Here is a 22,729-nt window from a genome sequence, read left to right on the forward strand (position 1 = left end):
TAAAAACTGTTTCAGTATTTCACAATAAAAAACTGAAAAAGCATGCAGTATGGAGAAAATTAGACCCTAAAGCATTATCATTATTAATATTGGGAGAAATGAAAAAGAGCTTGCATACATTTTATCTAGAATGTAATCATATATTTAAGTACAGTGTTAACCAGAATCCAAAAGTTAGGTTTGCTATTTTCTACATTTTACACTTTTTTCATTCATGACACCTTAGTCTGTGACATATTCAATTAGAAAGCTATTGTAAACCCCATTACTCAATTGTAAAGCGATTATGAAAGGCGTTATCCAACCTTTTCAGACAAGAGCCTAAGGAATACAGGTCCTCATGGCACTGAGAACAGTCACAGATTCTCCTACGGATAAATCAGCAGAATCAGAGATATATTCCCAGTTGCAGTCGCTTGAGCTCTGCTGAGTAAAATGGTGCTGTCGTCTCTTTAATTGGCCTCGGTAGAGCACTGTAGCTGTCCCTTTAAGATACTCAGGAAGAATGTTGTGCCAGTCTGTTTTTAATTGGCTGGGGTGAAACTGTGTACCTGTCTCTTTAAATGCTTGTTTATTGCCTCTGGAGCTACTCTTCTGTAAACTGCCTGCATTGTTCTCTTTCTCCCAGCTCCCACTCTCTCTTCTACACTTGTCTGTCTCATTCTGGCTTTGAATGTCGTCTGCCTGCTCTCCAGACGCCTTCTTAATTATCGGAGAAGCTGTACCTCCAGCTCATCCCACCTTCTCTCCACTTTTTCGCTCCCTCAGGCTATGTTCGGAAGCCACACTATACTGTCTTTCTAGTATGTGTACAGTATACAAATTCTGATGTGCAAACTGTGCAGTATAAAACTAGAGTAGACTATTTGCAATTGCATTACTTTGTCTTCACTATATTATTTTTGGGTGACCTTTTTTTCCAGTTTTGCTTTTGGATTTTTACTGTACATTTATTAATTGAACAGATCCTTTTATCCAGAGTGTTTTACAAATAGGGAATACAATGAAACAATTAATCTACTTTTTATAAGAGGACATTAATAGGAAAGAAAATCTAGAGGGGTAAGGGACCGGAAAATGACTTCAGCAAGGAAGCATTACATTTATTAAAAGTGACAGTAAAGATTTTTTACATTGTTACAAAAGATTTCTTTTTCAAAATGTATCATGGTTTTCACAAAAATATTAATGAGCACAACTGTTTTCAACATTGATATTAGAAATATCAAAATGATTTCTGGGGGATCATGTGGCACTGAAGGCTAAAGTAATGGCTGCTGAAAATTCAGTTTTGCCATCAGAGGAATATATTATATATTTAAATACATTACAACAGGTGCATCTGGAGCTGTAATTACATGACAGGTTTTTAAATTGTAATAATATTTTAGAATATAACTTTTTTGCTGTATTTTTAATCAAATAAACGGAGCCTTGGCGAGCATAAGAGACTTGTTTCAAAACATTTAAAAAAATCTTGTCGAGCACAAACATTTGAACACTAGTGTACGTACTGCAATGTGCAAAACTCTCATATACCATTCTATCTATCATTTCATAAGATCAACATCTTTTTGTTTCTTCACCTCCTTCAATTCCTTCTTCGTCCCTGCTTCCAAACCATGAAACCATAAAAACCATCTTCTCTTTCTGTTCCCTGGAGAAGCACCTAAGGCTTGTTGTCAGTAACTTAAATGAGTCACAATTACCACAATGACAACCCCCCCACCACCCCATTGCCTCCATCCTCACTGACTCACACGATACACACCAGACGGCAAAAACACAACCCGGTTTCAGCCAACTGGCTCCGTTTTTTTGATTATTCATATTGTGTGTACCATTAAGGCCCCATAAAATTGCTTGACGAGTGCAGTTTTCTTTCCTGATGTATTTTCTATTGTCCCAGTTTGGGTGTGACAAATCACACTTTTACAGTAGATTATGGCTAGTTAATTTTCCATGTAGCACATAGATGACTTCAAGTTAACAAACATAGACTAATAGCCACAAAACATAAATTATGATATAGCATTCATGTAGCTCAAACAGTAGAGCATGACACAAGGAAGCCAGAGAAAGCAAGAACTGATCACAAAAAAATAATAATAAATGCATTCTTTAAATGCATGGTTAGTCGCTTTGGATAAAGGCTTCTGCCTTAATGCATATATGGAAAATGTAAATAATTTGTGGAGTCTAATCTTTTATTTTATTTTGATGTTACACACATCACGTACTGCACAGCTGGCCTCTGTGTTTGGATTTGTTCTTCTGTGTAATAAGATTCCAAGGTGTTACCTGTCCTGATCTGGCTCTGCACTGGTCAACATCATAGCAGATTTTTTCAAATCACAAAGCCCACATGGTCTCACCTCCAAAGAGTCTCTCGCATTCACTCTCTACTTCTCTTCCCTCCCGTTCATGCTTCCTTATGCAGCCTTTAGCTCTATGACTCAGTTGCTAAGTTCCTTCTTTCGTTCTTTTTTCCTTCTTCTGTTCAGCTATTTGCCATCTGCTGCCTAAAGCAGTGCTCTTGTCCTTTTTTGTTTTATCACCCTACTAATCATCCATTAGGTGTCCTTAAACACTCAGACTAGTCAGACGCTTACATTGCTAACGGCACAAAAGAAACACTATGTTGTAGTTACAGAATGTACAAGCAGAGGCTAATTGACCCCTTGATAAACACTCACAGTTTCATTCACTCGCTCGAAGTTAGTTTCATTCATCTATTATAATCTTTTATCTTACGCACCACTGCAAATTCTGTATGACCACTGTCTCTTCAGCACTCTTGCAATATACACCATATTGACAAAGGTATTGGGACACACTTCTTAATGATTGAATTCAGCTGTTTCAATTAGACCCACTACCACAGATGTATAAAATCAAGCAGCTAGCCATGCAGTCTGCATTTACAAATATTTGTGGGGAAAAATGCGTCATTCTGAAGAGCTCGGTGAATTCAAGTGTGGTACTGTGATAGGATAAAGTGGAAAAAAGATCTGCACACTGTTAATCCCTTTATTTTAAATGTTTAAAAAGCGACGTTTCGGTCAAAAGACCTTCATCAAGCAAACAGTAACCTTCTGTTTGCTTGATGAAGGTCTTCTGACCGAAACGTCGCTTTTTAAACATTTAAAATAAAGGGATTAACAGTGTGCAGATCTTTTTTCCACCTTTTCTGATCACTTTTTGATCTTGCACCTGATCGAGATACTCTTGGATGTGCGTACCTTCTTTTTTTCATGTCGTACTGTGATAGGATGCCACCATTACCATAAGTCAGTTCATGAAATCTCATCCCTGCTAGATATTCTATGGTCAACTGTAAGTGGTACTGTTAGAAAGTTGAAGCATTCACGAAGCTGAAGACCACAAACACTCACCGAGTGGTCATTGACAGCTGAGGTGCATGATGTGTTAAATTCACCAACGTTCTGTTGATTCCGAAGCGGAGTTCCAAAGGTTCACTGGCATAAATATAAATACAAAATCAGCAGGAGCATCATGAAATCAGTTTCCATGGCTGTGTAGCTGCATGCAAGCCTCACATCACAAGTACAATGTCAAGCATCAAATGGAGTAATGTAAAGCGCACCAATGTAAAGACACTGGACTCTGGAGTGGTGGAAATCTGTTCTGTGGGGTGACGAATCACGTTTCTCTGTTTAGCAGTCTAATGGGTGAGTCTGGGTTTGGGGGATACCAGGAGAATGTTGCCTGCCTGGCTGGCCAACTGTAAATTGTGTTGGTGGAGGAGGCATAAGGGTATAGGGCTGTTTTTCAGGGGTTGGGTTAGACCCCTTACTTCCAAGTGAAGGGAAATCTTCAGCATACCAAGACATTTTTGGCAATGCTATTCTTCCAACAATGTGGGAACATTTTAGGAAAGGCCCTTTTTATTCCAGCATGACTGTGGCCTTTAAAGCAAGGTCCATAAAGACCTGATTGGATGAGTTTGGTACAGAAGAACCTGTCTAGTCTTCACAGAACTCTAACCACAACCCCATCAAATGCCTTTGAGATGAGCTGGAACGAAGTTTGTGAGCCAGGGTTCCTTGTCCAACTTCAGTGCCTGACCTCACAAAATGCTCTACTGGATGAAGTAAAATTGGTCAAAATTGCCACAGAAATACTCCAAAATCTTGTGGAAAGCCTTCCCAGAAGATTGAAAGCTGTTATAGTTGCAAAGGGGGAACAACTTCATATTAATGTCTTAGAATGCAATGTGTATATGTCCCCACGCATCATACACGTCATCACGCGTTGACGTCATCAAATTGAGATCGGTATGTGAGATCGGCCAAATTCATGAGTACTGATCGAGTCATAATCGGTTATTGATTATTAATCGAGTGATTATCGGCTGATACCGATCTCCGGCCGATCGATCGGAGCATCCCTACCTGTTGGTGAAATGGTTAGGTGTCCCAGTACTTTTGTCCATATATGCCTCTTACTCTTTGTTATACATCATATTTTACAGAGAAAAGATTGCATTTGTGATCAAATTTTCAAAATCTATGGCCAATTTTGCAGTCCACTAATAGCATAAACGCATTCAACAGTAAGACAGCACACTTCGACAAACAATACAGCCATTCGGTGACCCTCAGCAATAAATTCACAGTGAATGCCCCATTACACAGTCTATAACAGCCTTCTCATTCTGATTGCTGTCTCTAGGCCTATTCACTGTTAAATCTATTAAAACTATTTATGTTTTGGTCCCTGAGTGTGTGCGGTGACTTTTTCTTCTCAGTGGACTTTTAATCAATTAGTTTTGTATTTCACATTTCTGTTTTTGTTCTGTCTTTTAGCCATATTTAATTCATAGCACTATAAGGAAAAACAAGAAATAATTGAAATTGAAGCTGGACTCGAACTTGTGCCTTTCCAAAATTTTCTGCCCTTCTTACTCCTGTGAAACACAACAAAAAAATTTATTTTGAAGAATTTTTCTTCTGCTTTGTCCTCGTGGATATATATACTGAAAAAACATTGTGTAGAAACAATTTTGATTTATTTGTGAGTTTTAACAAATAATTATAAAGAACTGGTAACTGGTAAGACATTGAATTAAATGTGAAATTTTGATCATCAGTGCTCACTGCTCATTATATGTTAACATTTATTTCAGTGTTGAATTGTTTGTGCGTTTAGTCCTTGTAAAAGTAGAGGTTTTGAGTTCTTAGGAAACAAGTTCTGCAGCTCAAAGCAAGTATCATTGCCATAAACTCATTAAAGTCCAAATTTACTTGCAATCCCATAAACAAGCCACTGGTGCGTTAAGAACTTAATACTCACAAATGAATACTCTATGAATAAATGGAATTTACTGCGCTCAACCCAGTGTGCTTTTACCACACATTGTTATATTAAAGAGAATCTCTCCTCCCTAATTGAGCCTCACCGCACAGCTATTTTTCTTCTTTATTGTTTTGTCTTTCCCCGCCTCTGTTTATCACATCTAGCCTTTTCCTCTTTCTCAACCCACCGTAATCCACATGAAAGTTGAGTGTAGGATTAGAGAGACAGTACGGACAGTCTAGACAGCCGTTACACTTTCAGTCCTGCGTATGCGACCAACGCCTCCAGCTGCGTTCTTCCCCTCCCATGAGTGTTTCATCTGGCAAAAAACATATCGTGTTATTCCACCTGCAGTGTTTAGCATGGCTGGGCTGCCTTGCACCGTTTACTTTAAGTGGTATAAGGAAGCGAATGAAGTCAATACCACATGAAATCCGTGTCAAGAGGTGCAGAAAAAAAATACTGTAAATATGAAGTGATAAGTAATTAATTGTTCCCATTTTACTTTTGTGATATTTCTAAAATCTTTCTGTCTTGTTCAGCTTTCCACTTGCTCTTGATGAGGTCAAGGCTTGTAAGCTTGTTGGAGAAAACTGGCCACAGATAAATATGCGAAGTCAACCATTTCCCAACATATGGGGAGTAAAGGAGAGACAGAGAAAGAGAGAGAGAGAGAGACCGATGAAGACTGAAATTGAGATCAGTATATAGGAACAGGGGGTAATGGTGCAGTTGGTCCTCCTCACCCCTCCTCTCTTGAACCCGATTCACATTCATCCTCACTTCTGAGAAAAAAAAGAGAAAGAAAATGAGACTGAAGTCTGAATAGATTAAAATCAATATGTCTGCCTGCTTTTTTATTTTTGTTCATTATTAATCTGGGGCCAAGATGCTTCTCCAGGGAGATATGGGAGAAATGGGATTTACTTGCAGGGCCTCCTGTGTGCCATTTCTGAAGGTGGTTTTAGCAGAACAAGGGAAAAAAAGCACTGAAAAAGGATGAATAGACATGAAGAACTGGGACCCGATTGATTGATTAATTGCTCTTACAGGACATTATGGAATTACTTCTGCCTTCTGGAAGAAAGTGACAACACTTGAGTGATCAGAATAGTGTATCCAGACTGGAGTGTTTACTCCTCAAAGGAAGATAGGATGAAGAACAAAGATTTTAGTTGGTGAAAACAACATTGCATCATTCAGCACAGGGACACAGCAAAGAGCGTGCATGACTGTGTGTGTGCATGCCATTTATAAGCAGTAGTTGTTTTTAACCCAATATAGAATTAGATATAAAAAGAGATGAGTTTTTAAGAAATTCTTGCAAACAGATCTGAGATGAACTGGAGGCTGTAAACTAGACTGCAATATAGACTCATTACACTGCGGTTACACAAATGACAATACTATCCACAATCAATGCTATGAAACCCTTCATTCAGACTGACAACATGGGATAATGTAACTGGCCATTAAAATAAATTTAAACAAAAACAAAAACCCTAATAGGGCAATCGGGATGTGCTGAAATAAATAAATAAATACATTTATTAAAAATATAATAAAATAATATACAGTCGTGGTGAGAATTATTGGCACCCTTGGTAAATATGATCAAAGAAAGCTCTGAAAATATACCTTCGTTGTTAATCCTTTTTATCTTTTATTTAAAAAATTAAAATCACAAAAATCTAACCTTTCATTGAACTAAAACAATTGAAAATATCATTATGAAATAAATGTTTTTTTCAAATACACGTTGGACACAATTATTGGTACCCCTAGAAATTCTTGAGTAAAATATCTCTGAACTATATTCCCATTCATATTCACAATTATGAGCACTCCAGGGTGATTATGAACATGAAATTATCCAGCCATGGCTTCCTGTTTCACAGAAATATAAATAGGAGGGAAAACAAAGTCCAAATTCCCTTAATCATCCATAACGATGAAAAAAAACAAAGAATATATTTCTGATGTGCAGCAAAAGATAATTGAGCTTCACAAATTAGTGAAGTGGCTTTAAGAAAAGAGCTAGAGCAGTGAAAATTCCCATTTCCACCATCAGGGCAATAATTAAGAATTTCCAATCAACAGAAAATGTTATGAAACTGCCTGGAAGAGGACGTGTGTCTATATCGTCCTAATGCTAAAGACTGGCTAAAGACTCTCCAAGGACCACAGTTGTAGAATTGTAGAGAAGGGTTGAGTTTCGGGGTCAGAAAACCTTTAAAAAAATGGTCAAACAGCCCCTACATCACCACATGTTGGTTGGGAGGGTTTCAAGAAAAATTCTCCTAGCTCATCCAAAAACAAACTCCAGCATATTCAGTTATCAGACACGACTGGAACTTCAAATGGGACTGGCTTCTATGGTCAGATGAAACTAAAAAAAATAGCTTTTTAGCAGCAAACACTCAAGATGGGTTTGGTGAACACAGGGATAAAAAGTACCCCATGTGTACAATGAAATATACTGCTGTATTTTTTATGTTGTGGGCCTATATTTCTGCTGGAGGTCCTGGACATCTTGTTTAGACACATGGCATAATGTAGTATAATATACACAGTAAAATGTCTCTTTCATAAATTTTTTGTAGAATCTGATATAAAATTTAAAGCCTATACTAATCCCGGAATCTCAGCCGACTGCATGTGGATTGAATAGAAATGCTTGACAAGACAGGTATTTCTAAGAATAATGCAATTTAATATTTATACCCCCAATTAGCTGGTATGACATTCATGCAGGACCTGTTCTGCATAGCTGCTGTGCAGATTAGCAGATCTGCAATGGAGATAATGTAGAATTATTCAGTCTGTAGAGGTGTTACACGCTCGTCAAGGCCAGTAATTAATCCACACGTTCTTTTATAGAGGCACAAAGAAGTCCATGCAAGATCCAAGCAAAGCGACTGAGAGCCCGGAGAAAAACCAGCATGGCTACAGAAGACTGAATTAGCCAGAGCGTGTTGCGCTAATCCGTACTGTATAAAATAACTTATCAAGATTGGAGATAGGCACTTAGAGTAAAGTAAAATGAGTATCAGGCATGAGTAAGCCTGATTAAGCTGGAATAAACCTGCATAAAACGAGATGAGATGGGCGTGAAGCATCAGAGTGGGCTGAAGGATCAGAGTTGAGACAGGGCAGCATGCATTATGGAGGAGAGAGATCCTTAAACTCAGTGGATCAGGCCTGCCCTGACAGCGAGAACAGACTCATATACACACACACACCATCTCTCTCTCACACACACACAAAGATAGTCAGAATCCTCAAACACTGACTATGACTGCATACATTTACTCCGAAGGTGGACTGGCATATATTCTGGTTGGAATATACTAAATCCAACCATCTGAGAAATAAAAGCAGATTTCAAATAAGGTCTCTTAAGGAACTACCTTATTCTCTTCTTTCTTTCCTGCTATGCTTTTCCTTTTCATGCGCCACATTTAAAAACCACCATCATACAGAAGAAAAATCACACATCCCTTTAATATCTCTTTAATATCTCAATCGTTTTAGTAGACGACAAGAATAAATGGGGGGCATAATAGCAATACAATATTAGTCCTGAAAAAAAAAAAAAAAAACACCAGTGATTTCTCTAGGGATCTCGACAATAGCCCCTTTCACACAGTAATGCTAGAAAATTGCTGTAAAATTACCGGAACGACTTTACTGGTAAATACAAAAATGCGCTGTTCACACAGGCAATAATGTTCCATCTTTTTTACCGGTAAAGAGCCATTCACACATAAATTCTGTGACATCATTAACCGGAAATGAACTCTAAATGTCTTAGCCTCCCGGTGTTGTGTTTGTAAACGTGTAGGTGTATGTGTGATCAGTGTTTTTGTTGATGTTTTAATTTTTTTGTCAAACGTTCACAATCATTCAGCTGCTTTTGGCCCAGAGCCATTGTATAGATTCAAACCGAACTACACAGCGTGGAGTAAATGCATTATCTGCATCAGAATGTTATGATTGGCCCGGAGTAGACATCTTACGTCACCACGTTCTGAACTCGTCCGTGCTCATACCGGTAATCTTGTTCTGCGTTTACACAGAGCACATTAGCGGTAATTTACTGGTAATGTTACAACTTCTCATACCAGTAAAATGCCAGAACAAATTTACTGTTCACACATGATCTCTTAACGGTGATTTACCGGTAAAGGCTGTATTTATTTTCATTCATGTCTATGTATCCTAAGGATTTTTTATACTTTAATGTCCGTAAAGTCTCCTAAGCAAAGAAGGATCAATGTATGAGCAGTGATTTTTTGTAGTTATATTATGGTTGGTAAATCATTACAAAACTATAAATCCAATTAACAAGCGAAATCATTCTTTAGAACTAGTTATTTTTAATCATTCAAATGAGATTAAATCGATTTACTACATTTTTGCAAAGACTGTGAAAGAACAATTTTATGTAGGGGTAAAACAGTGTCAACACACTGTAAGAAAAAATTTACAGACAGTTCCTCTAATCCTAATTTGAATCCTAAAAAACAATAAAATGCAATGCATAATTCAAAATAGAGGTAAACACCAGTCAAAAATCAATATGTAAAATTACTTGCACAGTACATTGTGCCCTATTTGGACTTTTGCAGTATTATCTAGTGGAACCATAAACAACACTTCACACAATTTATGTAACTTGTAAATTATGTTATGTAAAAACAAATGCTGATTTATTTGTCATTTGGCATTTAACTTTTTAATTTTGGCTTTTGTTTCACTGCAAAAAATCATGTAAAACAAGTAATGACAGTTAGATGAATAATTCATTGCATAAACAAATTTGGTTTGCTAAAATTAATCATATTGTCAACTATATAAAACCAGTTTAGAGAATGAAAAACAAATCATAAATAATAAATAAACAGGCTAGCTAAATCTGTCCTCTCTTGGAACCTGCCTCAGGTTCAGAGACATTTGGCACTCCAGAGGCAAGTCATATTCATGTTCATTCATCCAGAGGCAGGTTATATTTTTATGCCCTGGAACAGATGAAGGTGAAGACAAGAGGTCACATGACTACAGGTAGTGTGAGATGGCGTCAGTTGACTTGGACACCACTGAAAGTGGGAATTAATTTTCTTGGTTGTGGTCCATGTCGCCACAACTCGCAAGGTCTCTGCAATCCATAAACCTGGAAGTGAGTTCTGTCTCTGGCGAAGTCAGAGAGCTTCTGTACAGCATGAGACTGTTTCCTAGAAGCGAATGTGTCTTTTGGGGGAGTTTCAGCTTTGAACCTGACCGTGGCTCAGAGAAACAGACCAAACAGAATTTAGAGCTCATCGGATAATAAACAATACATCAAAGCATCATTGTTCTCTGACAATCCGCAACACACACACAAACCTGTGAAGAGTCACATCCAACTGTTTGATCCCAGGTATGAGAGCTCTTGTTGGATTATCTGTATATGAGGTGTTTCAAATAGATCATTACCATCTAGTAATTACCAGTTACACCCACTCTGGGGCTCTTCACCCGTCCATGAGCCCACGTAGAGAGGCATCTCATCCACCTCCACAGCTCTCTTTATACAATGAGACAAACATACACTATTTTATCAAAAAACAACCTTCTCGCTTTCTGCACTACCTCCATCCATCCCTTTGTTATATGTTTTCTGTATCTGTTTCCTGTTTTGCAGGTCCTTAATAAATACAAATTTTAAAATTCATTAATGTTAATTTGAATAAAAATGTAGGTTTTTCTTGAGAATGAAGGAGTTCAAATCTCACGATCTTTCTCACTCTCACTCTTAGTCAAATTAGCTCTGGGAGTCCTAGAGATCTTCTGTAAAAAATAGATGAACCATAAAGGGATCAAATCATTCCCACGCAATATCTAAAGCAATATTGTGAACCAGTGAGTGTAGAGTACAGGTCAGACCACAGAGATTAATTCCTGTTGACGGGAGTCTAATGTGGCCAGAACATTTTAGTGAGGTGTCAATGACGCTTTGCAGTGGGTGAATGTTTATTGAAGTGCTGATGATGTTTCCCTTTTAGCTGTTCTTTCTTCTCCTTTCAATTCAGGCCTTCAAATTATGCTGTATTGCAAGGCTAGCACTTCATTAATATTCCTCTTTTTATTGGTGTTTACAAGGCAAACCTGTACTGACATTCCTTAAACATCATATTTCTTAATCTTCTCAATAATTGTATGCAATCAAGTCAGAATCAGAATCAGGGGGCGTATTACAGAAAGTTTCATATCTTAGGTCTTAACTTAAGATATGATATGTTAAATTAGGATTTTTTGCAAATTTGTATTACAGAAGCAAATCTTAACTTGATTTGGGATTCTTATCCTATCTTACAAAATATCTTATCTCTAGTTAGGAAATCTTAAATGGCATTAATAAGCTCGACAATCCACTCTTAGGTCTGTTACCAAGCAACCAACACTGCTGATGGGGTAAACAAAAGCTACTTCACTTTGAAAATAGCCTTTTGCAAAAAAACGTTAGGCATTAGTCACTTGCACCTCAACCAGTAATGCTCCGTGACACTTTTGTTGGTCTCTATTATGCTGGTTGCAGTTCCTGTGCTAACTTTAATATGTTGTGCGGCAGTCTGTAATTACTTAAGTGTTTTGTCATCAAAATATAACATCTTCAGGGTCTTTCTACCATTAAACATCTTCGTTCTTCATTTTCAACTATTAATAAATGTAATACCATTGTCAGACAGCACAGTTGTAAGCGTTTTTTTCCGTTAGTTTTCAAATAATTTTGAAGTTAGGACAGCTGTGGGGTTGTCCTAAAGTTAAGACAGTTTTTAGGGTTTTTTGTCATGTTAGGTGGTTTCTGTAATACCCTTTTTCTATCTGTAGTGAAGATAAGATAACACACTTAGGAAATGCTGTTCTGTAATAGATTTTGTCCTAAATGTGGTCCTAACTGAAATAACCAAACAGATAAGATTTTAAAGTTAGGATCTTTCTGTAATACGCCCCCTGAATCAGAATGAGCTTTATTGCCAGGTATGTTTGCACATACGAGGAATTTGTTTTAGTGACAGTAGCTCCACAGTGCGACAGAATGACAGCGACAGGACAGGACACAGATAATAAAAAAATAATGTACAAATATAAAAAATGGACAATATGCAAAATAGCACAAACACAATATACAAAATGGACAATTCAGTATGTACAGGTATGATAGGTGCAAATTTGAAATGTAATAAGTATATGTGTTAAATAAAAATAGTATGATAGTGTTGTGTGTTTCATGGCTGAGGGAAGAAACTGTTTCTGTGCCTGGTCATTCTGGTGCTCAGAGCTCTGTAGCGTCGACCAGACAGTAACAGTTCAAAGAGGTAGTGTGCTGGATGTGAGGGGTCCAGAGTGATTTTACCAGCCCTTTTGCTCACTCTGGATGAGTACAGTTCTTGGAGAGTGGGGAGGGTTGTACCAATGATTTGCTCAGCAGTCCGGACTACCTTCTGTAGTCTTCTGAGGTCAGATTTGGTAGCTGAGCTGAACCAGACAGTTATTGAAGTGCAGAGGACGGATTCAATGATGGTTGTCAATGCTCCAGGTTGTCAAGACTGCACCAGCTCCTTAACCTCCTGTCTGTAAGCAGACTCGTCACCATCCTGGATGAGGCCGATCAGTGTGGTGTCATCTGCAAACTTCAGGAGCTTGACAGAGGGATCTTTAGCTGTGCAGTCCTTGGTGTAGAGGGAGAAGAGCAGTGGGGAGAGAACGCAGCCCTGAGGAGCTCCAGTGCTGATTGTACAGGTGCTGGATGTGTATTTTCTCAACCTCACTAGCTGCTGCCTGTCTGTCAGGAATCTGGTGATCCACTGACAGATGGAGGTGGGCACGGAGAGCTGAGTTAATTTGGGCAGGAGGAAGTTTGGAATGATAGTGTTAAAGGCCGAGCTGAAGTCCACAAACAGAATCCTCACATAAGTCCCTGGTCTGTCCATGTGTTACAGTATGTAATGCAGTCCCATGTTGACTGCATCATCCAAAGACCTGTTTGCTCTGTAGGCAAACTGCAGGGGGTCCAGTAAAGGTCCAGTGACGTCCTTCGGATAAGCCAAAACCAATTTTTCAAATGACTTCATGACCACAGATGTTAGAGCCACAGGTCTGTAGTCGTTAAGTCCTGTTATCTTGGGTTTCTTTGGGATGGGGATTATGGTGGAGCGTTTGAAGCATGAGGGGACTTCACACAGCTCCAGTGCTATTTTGAAGATCTGTGTGAAGATGGGGGCCAGCTGGTCAGCACAGGATTTCAGACAGGCTGGTGTCACACCGTCTGGGCCTGGTGCCTTCCTTCTCTTGTTCTTTTTGAAGACCTGGCGCACGTCATCTTCTCTTATCTGCAGTGCCGGTGTGGGGGAGAGGGGGGTTGCAGGAGGTGTGAATGGTGTTTTTTCAAACCTGCAGTAGAACTCATTCGGATTGTCTGGCAGTTTTTGATTCTCCACAGTGCTGGGGGATGGTGTCTTTTAATTGGTGATGTCTTTCAGACTTCCACACTGAAGCCGTGCCACTGGAATAGAGTCGGATCCTTAGCTTATCGGAATAATTCCTCTTTGCCACTCTATTCTCCTTTTCCAGTGTGTAGTTGGCCTGTTTATACAAGACTCTGTCCCCATTCCTGTAAGCAACTTTTTGACCTGACGGAGCCGTCTGAGTTTAGCAGTAAACCATGGTTTGTCGTTGTTATAAGTTAGATGAGTCCTGGTAGGAATGCACATATTATCGTGACGTATTGTCAAGTATGGTGACCCATACTCGAAATTGGTGCTCTGCGTTTAACCCATCCAAGTGCACACACACAGCAGTGAGTAGTGAACAAATGCGCACACACACACACACACACACACCGTGAACACACACCCGGAGCAGTGGGCAGCCATGCTGCAGCGCCCGGGGAGCAATTGGGGGTTCGGTGCCTTGCTCAAGGGCACCTCAGTCGTGGTATTGAGGGTGGAGAGAGCGCTGGACATTCCCTCCCCCCACCTACAATCCCTGCCGGCCGGGGGCTCGAACTCGCAACCTTTCGATTACGAGTCCGACTCTCTAACCATTAGGCCACGACTTCCCCATATCCTCACAGAAACTGAAATAAGATGTTATAGTCTCTGTGAGCTCGCCCAGATCGTTTGCAGCAGCTTCAAAAACACTCCAATCAGTAAGGTTTGTAAAACCCGCTCTGTCTCATTAGTTCATCTCTTTACAGTCCTTAACTCTTTCCCCGCCATTGACAAGGTATCTCGTCAATTAAGAGACGTTTCCCTGCCATTGACGAGTTTCTACGTCAATCCGTGTTCTAGGTATATTACGGTAAGGAAAGCCCTAGCGCATGTCCTGAATGAGTTACGGGACTTCCGGGTCTTACGGGTCGGAATACAATACTATCGGCATAAATGGAAGGATCAGAGAAAATGTAGATCATATATGTAGATATACATATGTAGATCATGTTCTGACCATTTTGAATCTGAGTGGGAAAATGCGCTACTTTATAAAAATTCATTTTTCTCAGTTTTTTGTCCAAAATGTTGTATTTCTGATGAAACCTATGTGCATTCAAGTGGTGATAAAACATGAACACATGAAGATAGAATAAAATAGTTTTAATTAAAAGCAGAGGCTTGGTTCTTTATTTTGATATATAATATGTTCATATATTCATAGCAGAAAATATTCTGAGGGCTGTCAAAGTTAGGTGAAAATCATCAAAATTGCTGGCGGTGGCTGGCAACTTTTAAAAAAAAAACGGTGGCAGGGAAAGAGTTAATACAGGTTCAACTGATTTCAGTTTTTGCCTGTAGGTCGGAATAAGATGAACCAAACAGTGATCATAGAGTCCTAAAGTCAGCTTGAACCATTTAACAGAATTCTATCATTTGACACCATTCAAACTTTGTTTTGTAGATTTTAGCCTTGGGCGCTCAATCCATTTTGGCTTTTATAAGCTTAATTTCTTTTTTTTTTTTTTTTTAATTCAGTTCAAAAGCCTCCCTTTGCAATTCAGTATGCAAACAACAATAAAAATCATTACTGTCAGAGATTCTGAATTTATTTCCATTCAAAAACTGAATTGGACAATTAATTGATTCATATTTTCATTCCCACCTCTGCAAAAGAAGCACAACAGACACGTAACGTGTTAATTCTCATTCACAGTCAACAGAAAACAAGGCAGATGCTGAACATCATGACAACAGCAAATTTATGCAGAAATTAAGTCTAAAACCTAAGCCTACGTAAACTGTAACACTATTCTTTTGCTAACATGCAAACACCAGTATTTCCTTTAGGAAATGCAAATCTAGCCCCTTACTTAAATTCCTGTCTGTGTATCCTCCTCTCTCTTTAAATGTCGCATTTTTCATCCTCTCTATTATAATTTCATTCACCGGCTCACTCTTACTCCTGTTTTCTTTCCTCCAGCTGGCTCTAGGACAGGAAGATTCCCACTCGTCATCTTCTTCCTTCCCCTCATCTACGTCTAAGTCCTCCTCCTCAGCAGACTCCTCCAAAACTCTGGGGGTTCTGGGATCTCAGGGTTCGATTTCACCCCTGAGTCGCTGGGTGATGCACAGCCGCGGACGTGCCGCCAACACTTCCACAATGGAGCTGCCCTATCGTTCACCGGTGCCCTTTTCCAAACAGGAATTTTGGGAGATGCTGGGCAGTGATCTTTTCAAATCAGACACGGACGCATCGGGGAACTCGCGTGTCAAGCGCCGCCCACCAATCATCAAAACTGGAAAATTTAAGAAGATGTTCGGCTGGGGCGACTTCTACTCCAACATCAAGACAGTGCGCCTCAACCTGCTCATCACGGGTAAGATCGTGGATCATGGGAACGGCACCTTCAGCGTCTACTTCCGTCACAATTCCACCGGCCAGGGGAACATCTCAGTCAGCCTGGTACCTCCGGTGAAGGCTGTGGAGTTCGACTTGGAGCGCCAGAGCGTGGTCTACCCTAAAGACTCTAAGATCTTCAACTGTCGCGTAGACTACGAGAAGGTGGACCGCAGCAAACGCACCTCACTCTGCAACTATGACCCCTCCAAGACCTGCTTCCAGGAGCAGACACAAAGCCACGTGTCCTGGATCTGCTCCAAACCCTTTAAGGTCATTTGTATCTACATTTCCTTCTACAGCACAGACTACAGACTTGTGCAGAAGGTCTGTCCAGACTATAATTACCACAATGAGATGCCCTACCTACCCTCAGGCTAGAGCTTTGTGGTGCAATGGTCTGGGGCAAGGAGGGTTGGTTGGGGGGGAAGGAGTTGGTATGCAAAGGAACAGTTCTATTACGGATGTGACGATGAATGTGCAATGCTAATATGGGAGGGTTTTTTTAAAGGACACAGAAGTCCTTTTCTAAAGACTCTTCAGAAACTTATCACTGAGCTGATATGGAACACCCCCTCATGACCTTAACATCACAGGTGGTTCTCTAAAAGGTGAATGTACAGTATTCGAAGTGCTGCAGTTGATGTCTAGAAGAACCTCTTAAGCAACCTGGCAAATGTGACCTGCAAAAACACATATATGCAAAACCAAATGGTCAGGCCCAGGAGCTCAGGGTGGAAGTGTCCGCTTCATCAGTCCGAGTCCCTGATTGGCTGCGCTCATCAGTGTCCAGGGTTATGGTCTTCTAATTAACACATAGGAACAAGAAAATATGCTGGTCACCACAAGCTGCTATGCAGTGGTGGAAGACATTGCTGATTTGGTGTGCACTCTTAAAACTAACAGTTCTTTTTTAGCATCTATGGTTCTTTAAATATCAATGGAACCTTTCCATTGCACAAAAGGTTCTTTAGAGTGAAAAAGTTCTTTAAATTATTAATTCACTGAAAGGTTCTTTGGGGAACCTTTCCCCCACCCCTTTGAACCTTTACTTTTAAGAGTGTAGCTTGTTTTTCCAAAAACAAACACAGCTAACACAACCTAACACACAAAATTAACAGCATGACTCACTGACACTTCTTTCACCTCTGTATATTAAACACAAAAACAAAGGATGACACAAAAAGAAGACTAAAAAGAAATCAAGTGTTGTAAAAACAGAATACAAAAGTCTAAGAGCAAAATTGCCAGATTTCACAAAAAGATAAAAGCCTACCCCTCCCTAATATCAATGAGAAAGAACGAAAGTAAGATAGAAAGCTCTTTAATTTAAAATACAGCACCGAAAAAGAGATGTTGAGTCTGCATTGAGCCCAATTTCTCTATTGTTCTGACTGTTAGGGAAAAGCAGAAAAGACATTTTGTTTGGTCAGGATTCCTGACTTTGTGCTGTGATAACTGTTCTGCTGAACGCACGATTGCTTCGTCCTTGTCTGAACATTCCCTTACAGTCAGCTGGTTTATCGTTGAGAAAAAAAAGAAATATCATTATGCTAATTTTGCATAATTTAAACACACTGCACTGGGAGAGCTTGCATTACATTATGAGATTTACCTGGCCAAGGCCTTCTCTGGATGTAAAATTACCACATAAAATGAACAGCATTCAAGCTGACCTTCAGTGAACACACTGTTTATTGATAACTGTTGTCAAGGAAAATCAGTTATATAAAATTCAAGTGGATTTAGATAAAAGATGGGCAGACCATTTATGTTACAAGCCAAAAACAGGCCAGGTGAACTTAAGTCGTCAGGGGAGAAATGATGGAAGAGGAAAGACAGAGAGGACGGATGGAAAGTAAAAGACAGCAGTGGGGGTTATGACATCTGCAGTGACGAGCAGGTGTACACGACAGAGCAAAGAGGAGAATAAAAGAGGATATGAAAGGGGAAAAGGTGATGCACAACATGAGAAAATGAACAGGAGATGGACTGGGAACAAAACAGATGAGAGAGAGAATGAATATAGGGGAGGGGAAGAGGAGAGAATCACAAAAAAAGACTGAAAAACAAACTCAGGATGCTAAATAGAGTAACATAAAAGCACAATATGGAACATCAAAGTGTCGTCTCACCGAGAGAGTTGGAGGGAAGAAGCTTTTTATGAGCCCACGAAGAAAAAAAAAAAAAAAAAACACTCTTTGCCTGAAGTTAAATTCAGTACGGTGAATACACCCCTGTGGGTTTCGATGCAGTTTAGAGAGTAACGAAGATGGAAATATCCTGCTGGATAGATCAGTTTATCCATGTTCTTTAAAAGACATACAATTTATCTCCCTCTAATCTGAAATGTATAGTTTTACATACAGTCAAAGCTGCAAAACACTTTGACAACAGTCTGTGTACCACTGTCATTGCATGTAGGGTCCTTACTAAAATGAAAATTGCTTAGGGTCCAAAACTACCTGATAATATCACCAGCAGGTTATTTGGAAATCTGTAGCATCGGCTGGTTTCAAACATAAACACACACTCAGTTGAACAAAAACTTTAGACATCACAGATAAAGTTATGATGCCATTCAGCCTAGTAGATGTCCTGATTTTACATCACTTACAGCTATCATTCATACAATCCCACTTAACCCATGTTGTGATTCCTTCTCTGTGTTCATTTTGTACCCTGTAATTGCTAAAGACGGTAGAAGAAGACTCACCTGTGACTGCTCCAACAGGTCTGTGTAAATGAGCGTTTGATCAAGACTGCTTTGCTTCGATCTGTCTCTGTTGCTTCCTAAACCGTGTCGAAATGTTTGGTCATATCAAATTTGCCTCAGTCTAATTCTCAGACCAGACATGTGAAAATACAACACCTCTGTCAGTGCTCCAGGCTTTGCACAGTGCAGCATGTCTCCTCTGCCCTGCTGGTGAACTGAGCACCGGGGCTCACAGCTCTCTGCTCTCTTCTCCCTCTGGTGCTGGTCTGGTCTGAGCTTCCTAATCTCCTGCAGCTTAACTACACTACCGCCTGCACACATACACACATAAATGGCATAATTGCTCAAATTGCAGATGTTATTTATTATTGATTCTATTTTGTTCGTTCTCTTTCAGTGGTTCAACTTTATTTTGTTGATGTCACTTATTTTTGTTCATTCTCTTTTTCATATTTTTTGTTTCTTTTTCCATTCAGTCCTTTATTTCTTTGTTCTCTTTCATTTGTTCCATTCGTTAGTTCATTCATTCAGTCATTCTTGTGTTTTTTTTTGCTTTTTGACATTAATTTTTTTCTCCTTCTCTCTTTTATTTGTTCATTCACATTCTTTTTTCATTTGTTCTTTCATTTTTGTTTGTATTATTTTTTTCCAGTTACTTTCATTTATTTTTCATTCAATCTTTCATTCATTTTTGTCTTTCTTTCAAAGTCTTTCTTCCTTACGTCCCTTTTGCGCTTTCTTCTGAGATAATCTTGCTTTTTCATTCTTTTTTTTTCCTTTTTCATTCTTTTTTTGTTCACTTCCTTTAATGATTGGTTCCTTCTTCATTCATTCCGTCTTTCTTCCATTCTCTCTCTTTTCTTTCCATCTTTTTTCCACTTTCTTCTTCCATTCACTCTTTCTTCCTTCCTTCCCACTCACTTTCTCTCGCTCTCTTTCTGTCTGATCCTCAAGAAACATCTTCAGCAAACCCCTAGTGGTTCCCTTCGCTCTTCTCATGGTCACAAGATGTTTTGGAGCCCTTCTTTATACCGTTCTCACACTTAGCTAACAACAGAACATTAAGTGTTCCCCTGGTGATTTCGTACAAGAGTTCGCTGACTATAGTGTGTCTGTATTAAACCACTGAACATGAGCACAAGTGCACTAAAACGTACAGTTTAGAAATCAATCCTAATTTGCTTCTAATTGCTTTCAGGTAGTAGTAGCACTCTGAATGCTACTTACCCACAAAAAGCTGGCTGCAAATCTGTTTATACCCATACACAACGCAGTCCCCTACAGGAACAGATACCATTATATCCAGGGGAAATGCCTCCAAAACAACTCTGAATCTCCCTCTGACTGCAGAAGAGGGATAAGGAGACTACACGATCACGCACTGCTGAACGTTGCCAAGGCAAGGATAAAAGTTGAGGTGGAGGAACTCTTCAGTTGTCATAGCGACAGGCTCCTTGGCTGGCCTGTCGGACTTGGACGGAGCATCGGACACCTGGTCAGTCCGGAGAACCAAAACTGAGCGAGCAGCCTCTGTAAGCAACAAATTGTACAATGAAATGTGGTACAACATGTACTGAACAGACATATACTGCACATGAATACATAAATGAATATTTATAAATATATATATGAATACAGATATATACAATAATCCAACTCCTGGGAACTGGATGAAGCTGTATTATATGTCAGACATACAGTGGACTCTTCTCTGGTTCATTTGAGGCTTACCGTTTATTTCTCTATTTTTACATTGTTTATTTTACGTGTGTGTCATATTGATATAGTGTATGGATGACAATGGTGGCATTTATTGTGGTTTTCTGACATCTGCCAAAAAAAAAAAATCTGAATAAATTAGGAGGAAAGCACTGAGTTTGGCTCCTGAGCTCAGAGGGCTAAAGTGACTGTCGTCTCAGGTCTTGTCTTGTTTTGACTGCTGATTGACAGAGGGGATGACATGAGCACTACATGAAAGTCTATGTTATCGCTCTATTTGCATACTTGTATTCAGTGCCCATGGCAAGAAGCGGGGAAAACAGGAGGCAATAGTCCACAGGGACACAGAAAAAGAGATGACAGAATTACCGAGACAGTGGAACTATACAATAAATTGCATTTAAACAGTGTCACCGTGAACTCAAAATGTCTACAAAGTTTCTCTTGCTTTCTTTTCTTTCTTGGACATAATTGGCATTAAATCTGTCCAGCATCGCAATTAAACCTGACATTTCATAGCATGCAAATGAGCTTAATTTATGTTCTCATAAAGCAGATCGATTACAACGTCGTATCTGACAGCAACTTCAGCTCCCCCTTCTGTTCTTTTTGTCTATATATATATTATTTCACGTCCGTATCCGCCCTCTGCTTTCTCCTCTTTTTCTCTCTTTCCTCTCATCTCCCAATCCGGCCTCTTGCACAGCCTGCCTGAGGATAACCTTGGAGAGAGTGATGAAACCGCTCTAATTTGGGCTGTGTGCTCCCGCTCAACCCAACTTTAATAACATAATTAAAAACAAACCAGCGGTGGCACCCCACAGCACATCACACAGCAAGCGAGAACAGAACATAGAGAAAAGCATAAATAAAGACTGACAAAAGGAGTGAAAGATAAGAGGAGATAAACACGTTTAAGAGAGCAGGAGTACAACAAATACATGAGGTGAATAAAAAAAAAAGTACACACAGTAGTTGAAAAAGTTCTGAAAAATCTTCACAGTTAATAAATAACAGTTTCAGACCACTGCTTTGGGTTATTGCGTTTTCATAAGCCAGCAGTAATATGTCAAGGCCTGCGATCACCAAAATGTTAGCCTGTATGTCATTAAATGAATCTGCACGCAATCTGATAATAAGAGAGCAACTGTGTGATCAGCCTTCAGAAACTGAATTTGATGCAATACAATTTTTTTTTTTTTTTTTTGGTCACTTCTCATTCTGTACAGGCATCATTCATAAACATCCATTGAAGAAACTTGATCAACAAGCTGTTATTAAATTGCAACCATTAATTGCATAAAGCATTCATAATGCAGAAGCTTTTCTGTCATATTATTTGTTTTCTTTCGATTTCAATAAGATTTTTTTTTTCAACACTTAGCAAACTTTTTTAGTGGATTTGGTCTGAAGTTGTTTCTCCTTATGATCTAGTTTTCTCTTCTTCTGGAGGTCACAAAAGCCATTTCTAAGTGCAATATAAAAGCTGCTTCATGCCTCTCAGTGATAAACCACTTCAAATTCAGTGTCCGACACTTGAGAAAGAGGCTACAACTTTATCATCGTGGACACTATAGTGACAAGTGGTCAGTTTTACTGCCAGTCAACTCAAGAGACTAAATGGTTTGCAACAGACCAGAAAAACTGGGAGGAAATCAAGAAAATCATGAGAAAATCCCGGTCCATACAGAAAATCCAACTTTTGTTATATTGCTATTACAAGAAAAATATATTATAATAATAATGCATTTCATTTAAGGGCTTCTATAAACTGTATATGCATATATTGATTAAATAAGTTTTTTTGCAAGCAACATACAAATTACAAATATTTTATTATGCAATTAATGTTCTTTAGCAAAAATGATATGTTTTATGATAATAATAGTAAAAATGGTCTGCTGTGCCACTGGAGAAATGTACCAGGCCTTTAAGCAGCTGATTATGATTTTGAAGCTCATCTAGAAACATTTACAACTTTGACATTTAAATAAATAATACCACAAACCATAAAACCTGTCAATGCAGCATGAAGCAAAACACCAACACTTATTTTGGGACTTTTAATAAATGCGCTGTGAGGTGTGAAATCAGGAATAACAC

General features: G+C 39.1%; 2 protein-coding genes across 2 annotated transcripts in view; one reads left to right on the plus strand and one right to left on the minus strand.

The window, feature by feature from the left end:
- The window catches only part of LOC306864873 (neurexophilin-1), a gene marked incomplete at both ends in the record, with an annotated part of 31,913 nt that extends 15,341 nt beyond the window's left edge, over positions 1-16,572 (plus strand). Inside the window, one exon of the mRNA XM_079409139.1 lies at positions 15,775-16,572. Within this exon, the coding sequence (XP_079265265.1) occupies positions 15,775-16,572 (798 nt within the window). The remainder of the gene's footprint in view (positions 1-15,774) is intronic.
- Positions 1-22,729, minus strand: part of LOC306868757 (nucleolar transcription factor 1-like) — a 967,110-nt gene that overhangs the window by 210,919 nt on the left and 733,462 nt on the right. The window lies entirely within an intron of this gene.

This window comes from Barbus barbus, assembly GCF_936440315.1.
Source record: "Barbus barbus genome assembly, chromosome: 4".
Lineage (NCBI taxonomy): Eukaryota > Metazoa > Chordata > Actinopteri > Cypriniformes > Cyprinidae > Barbus > Barbus barbus.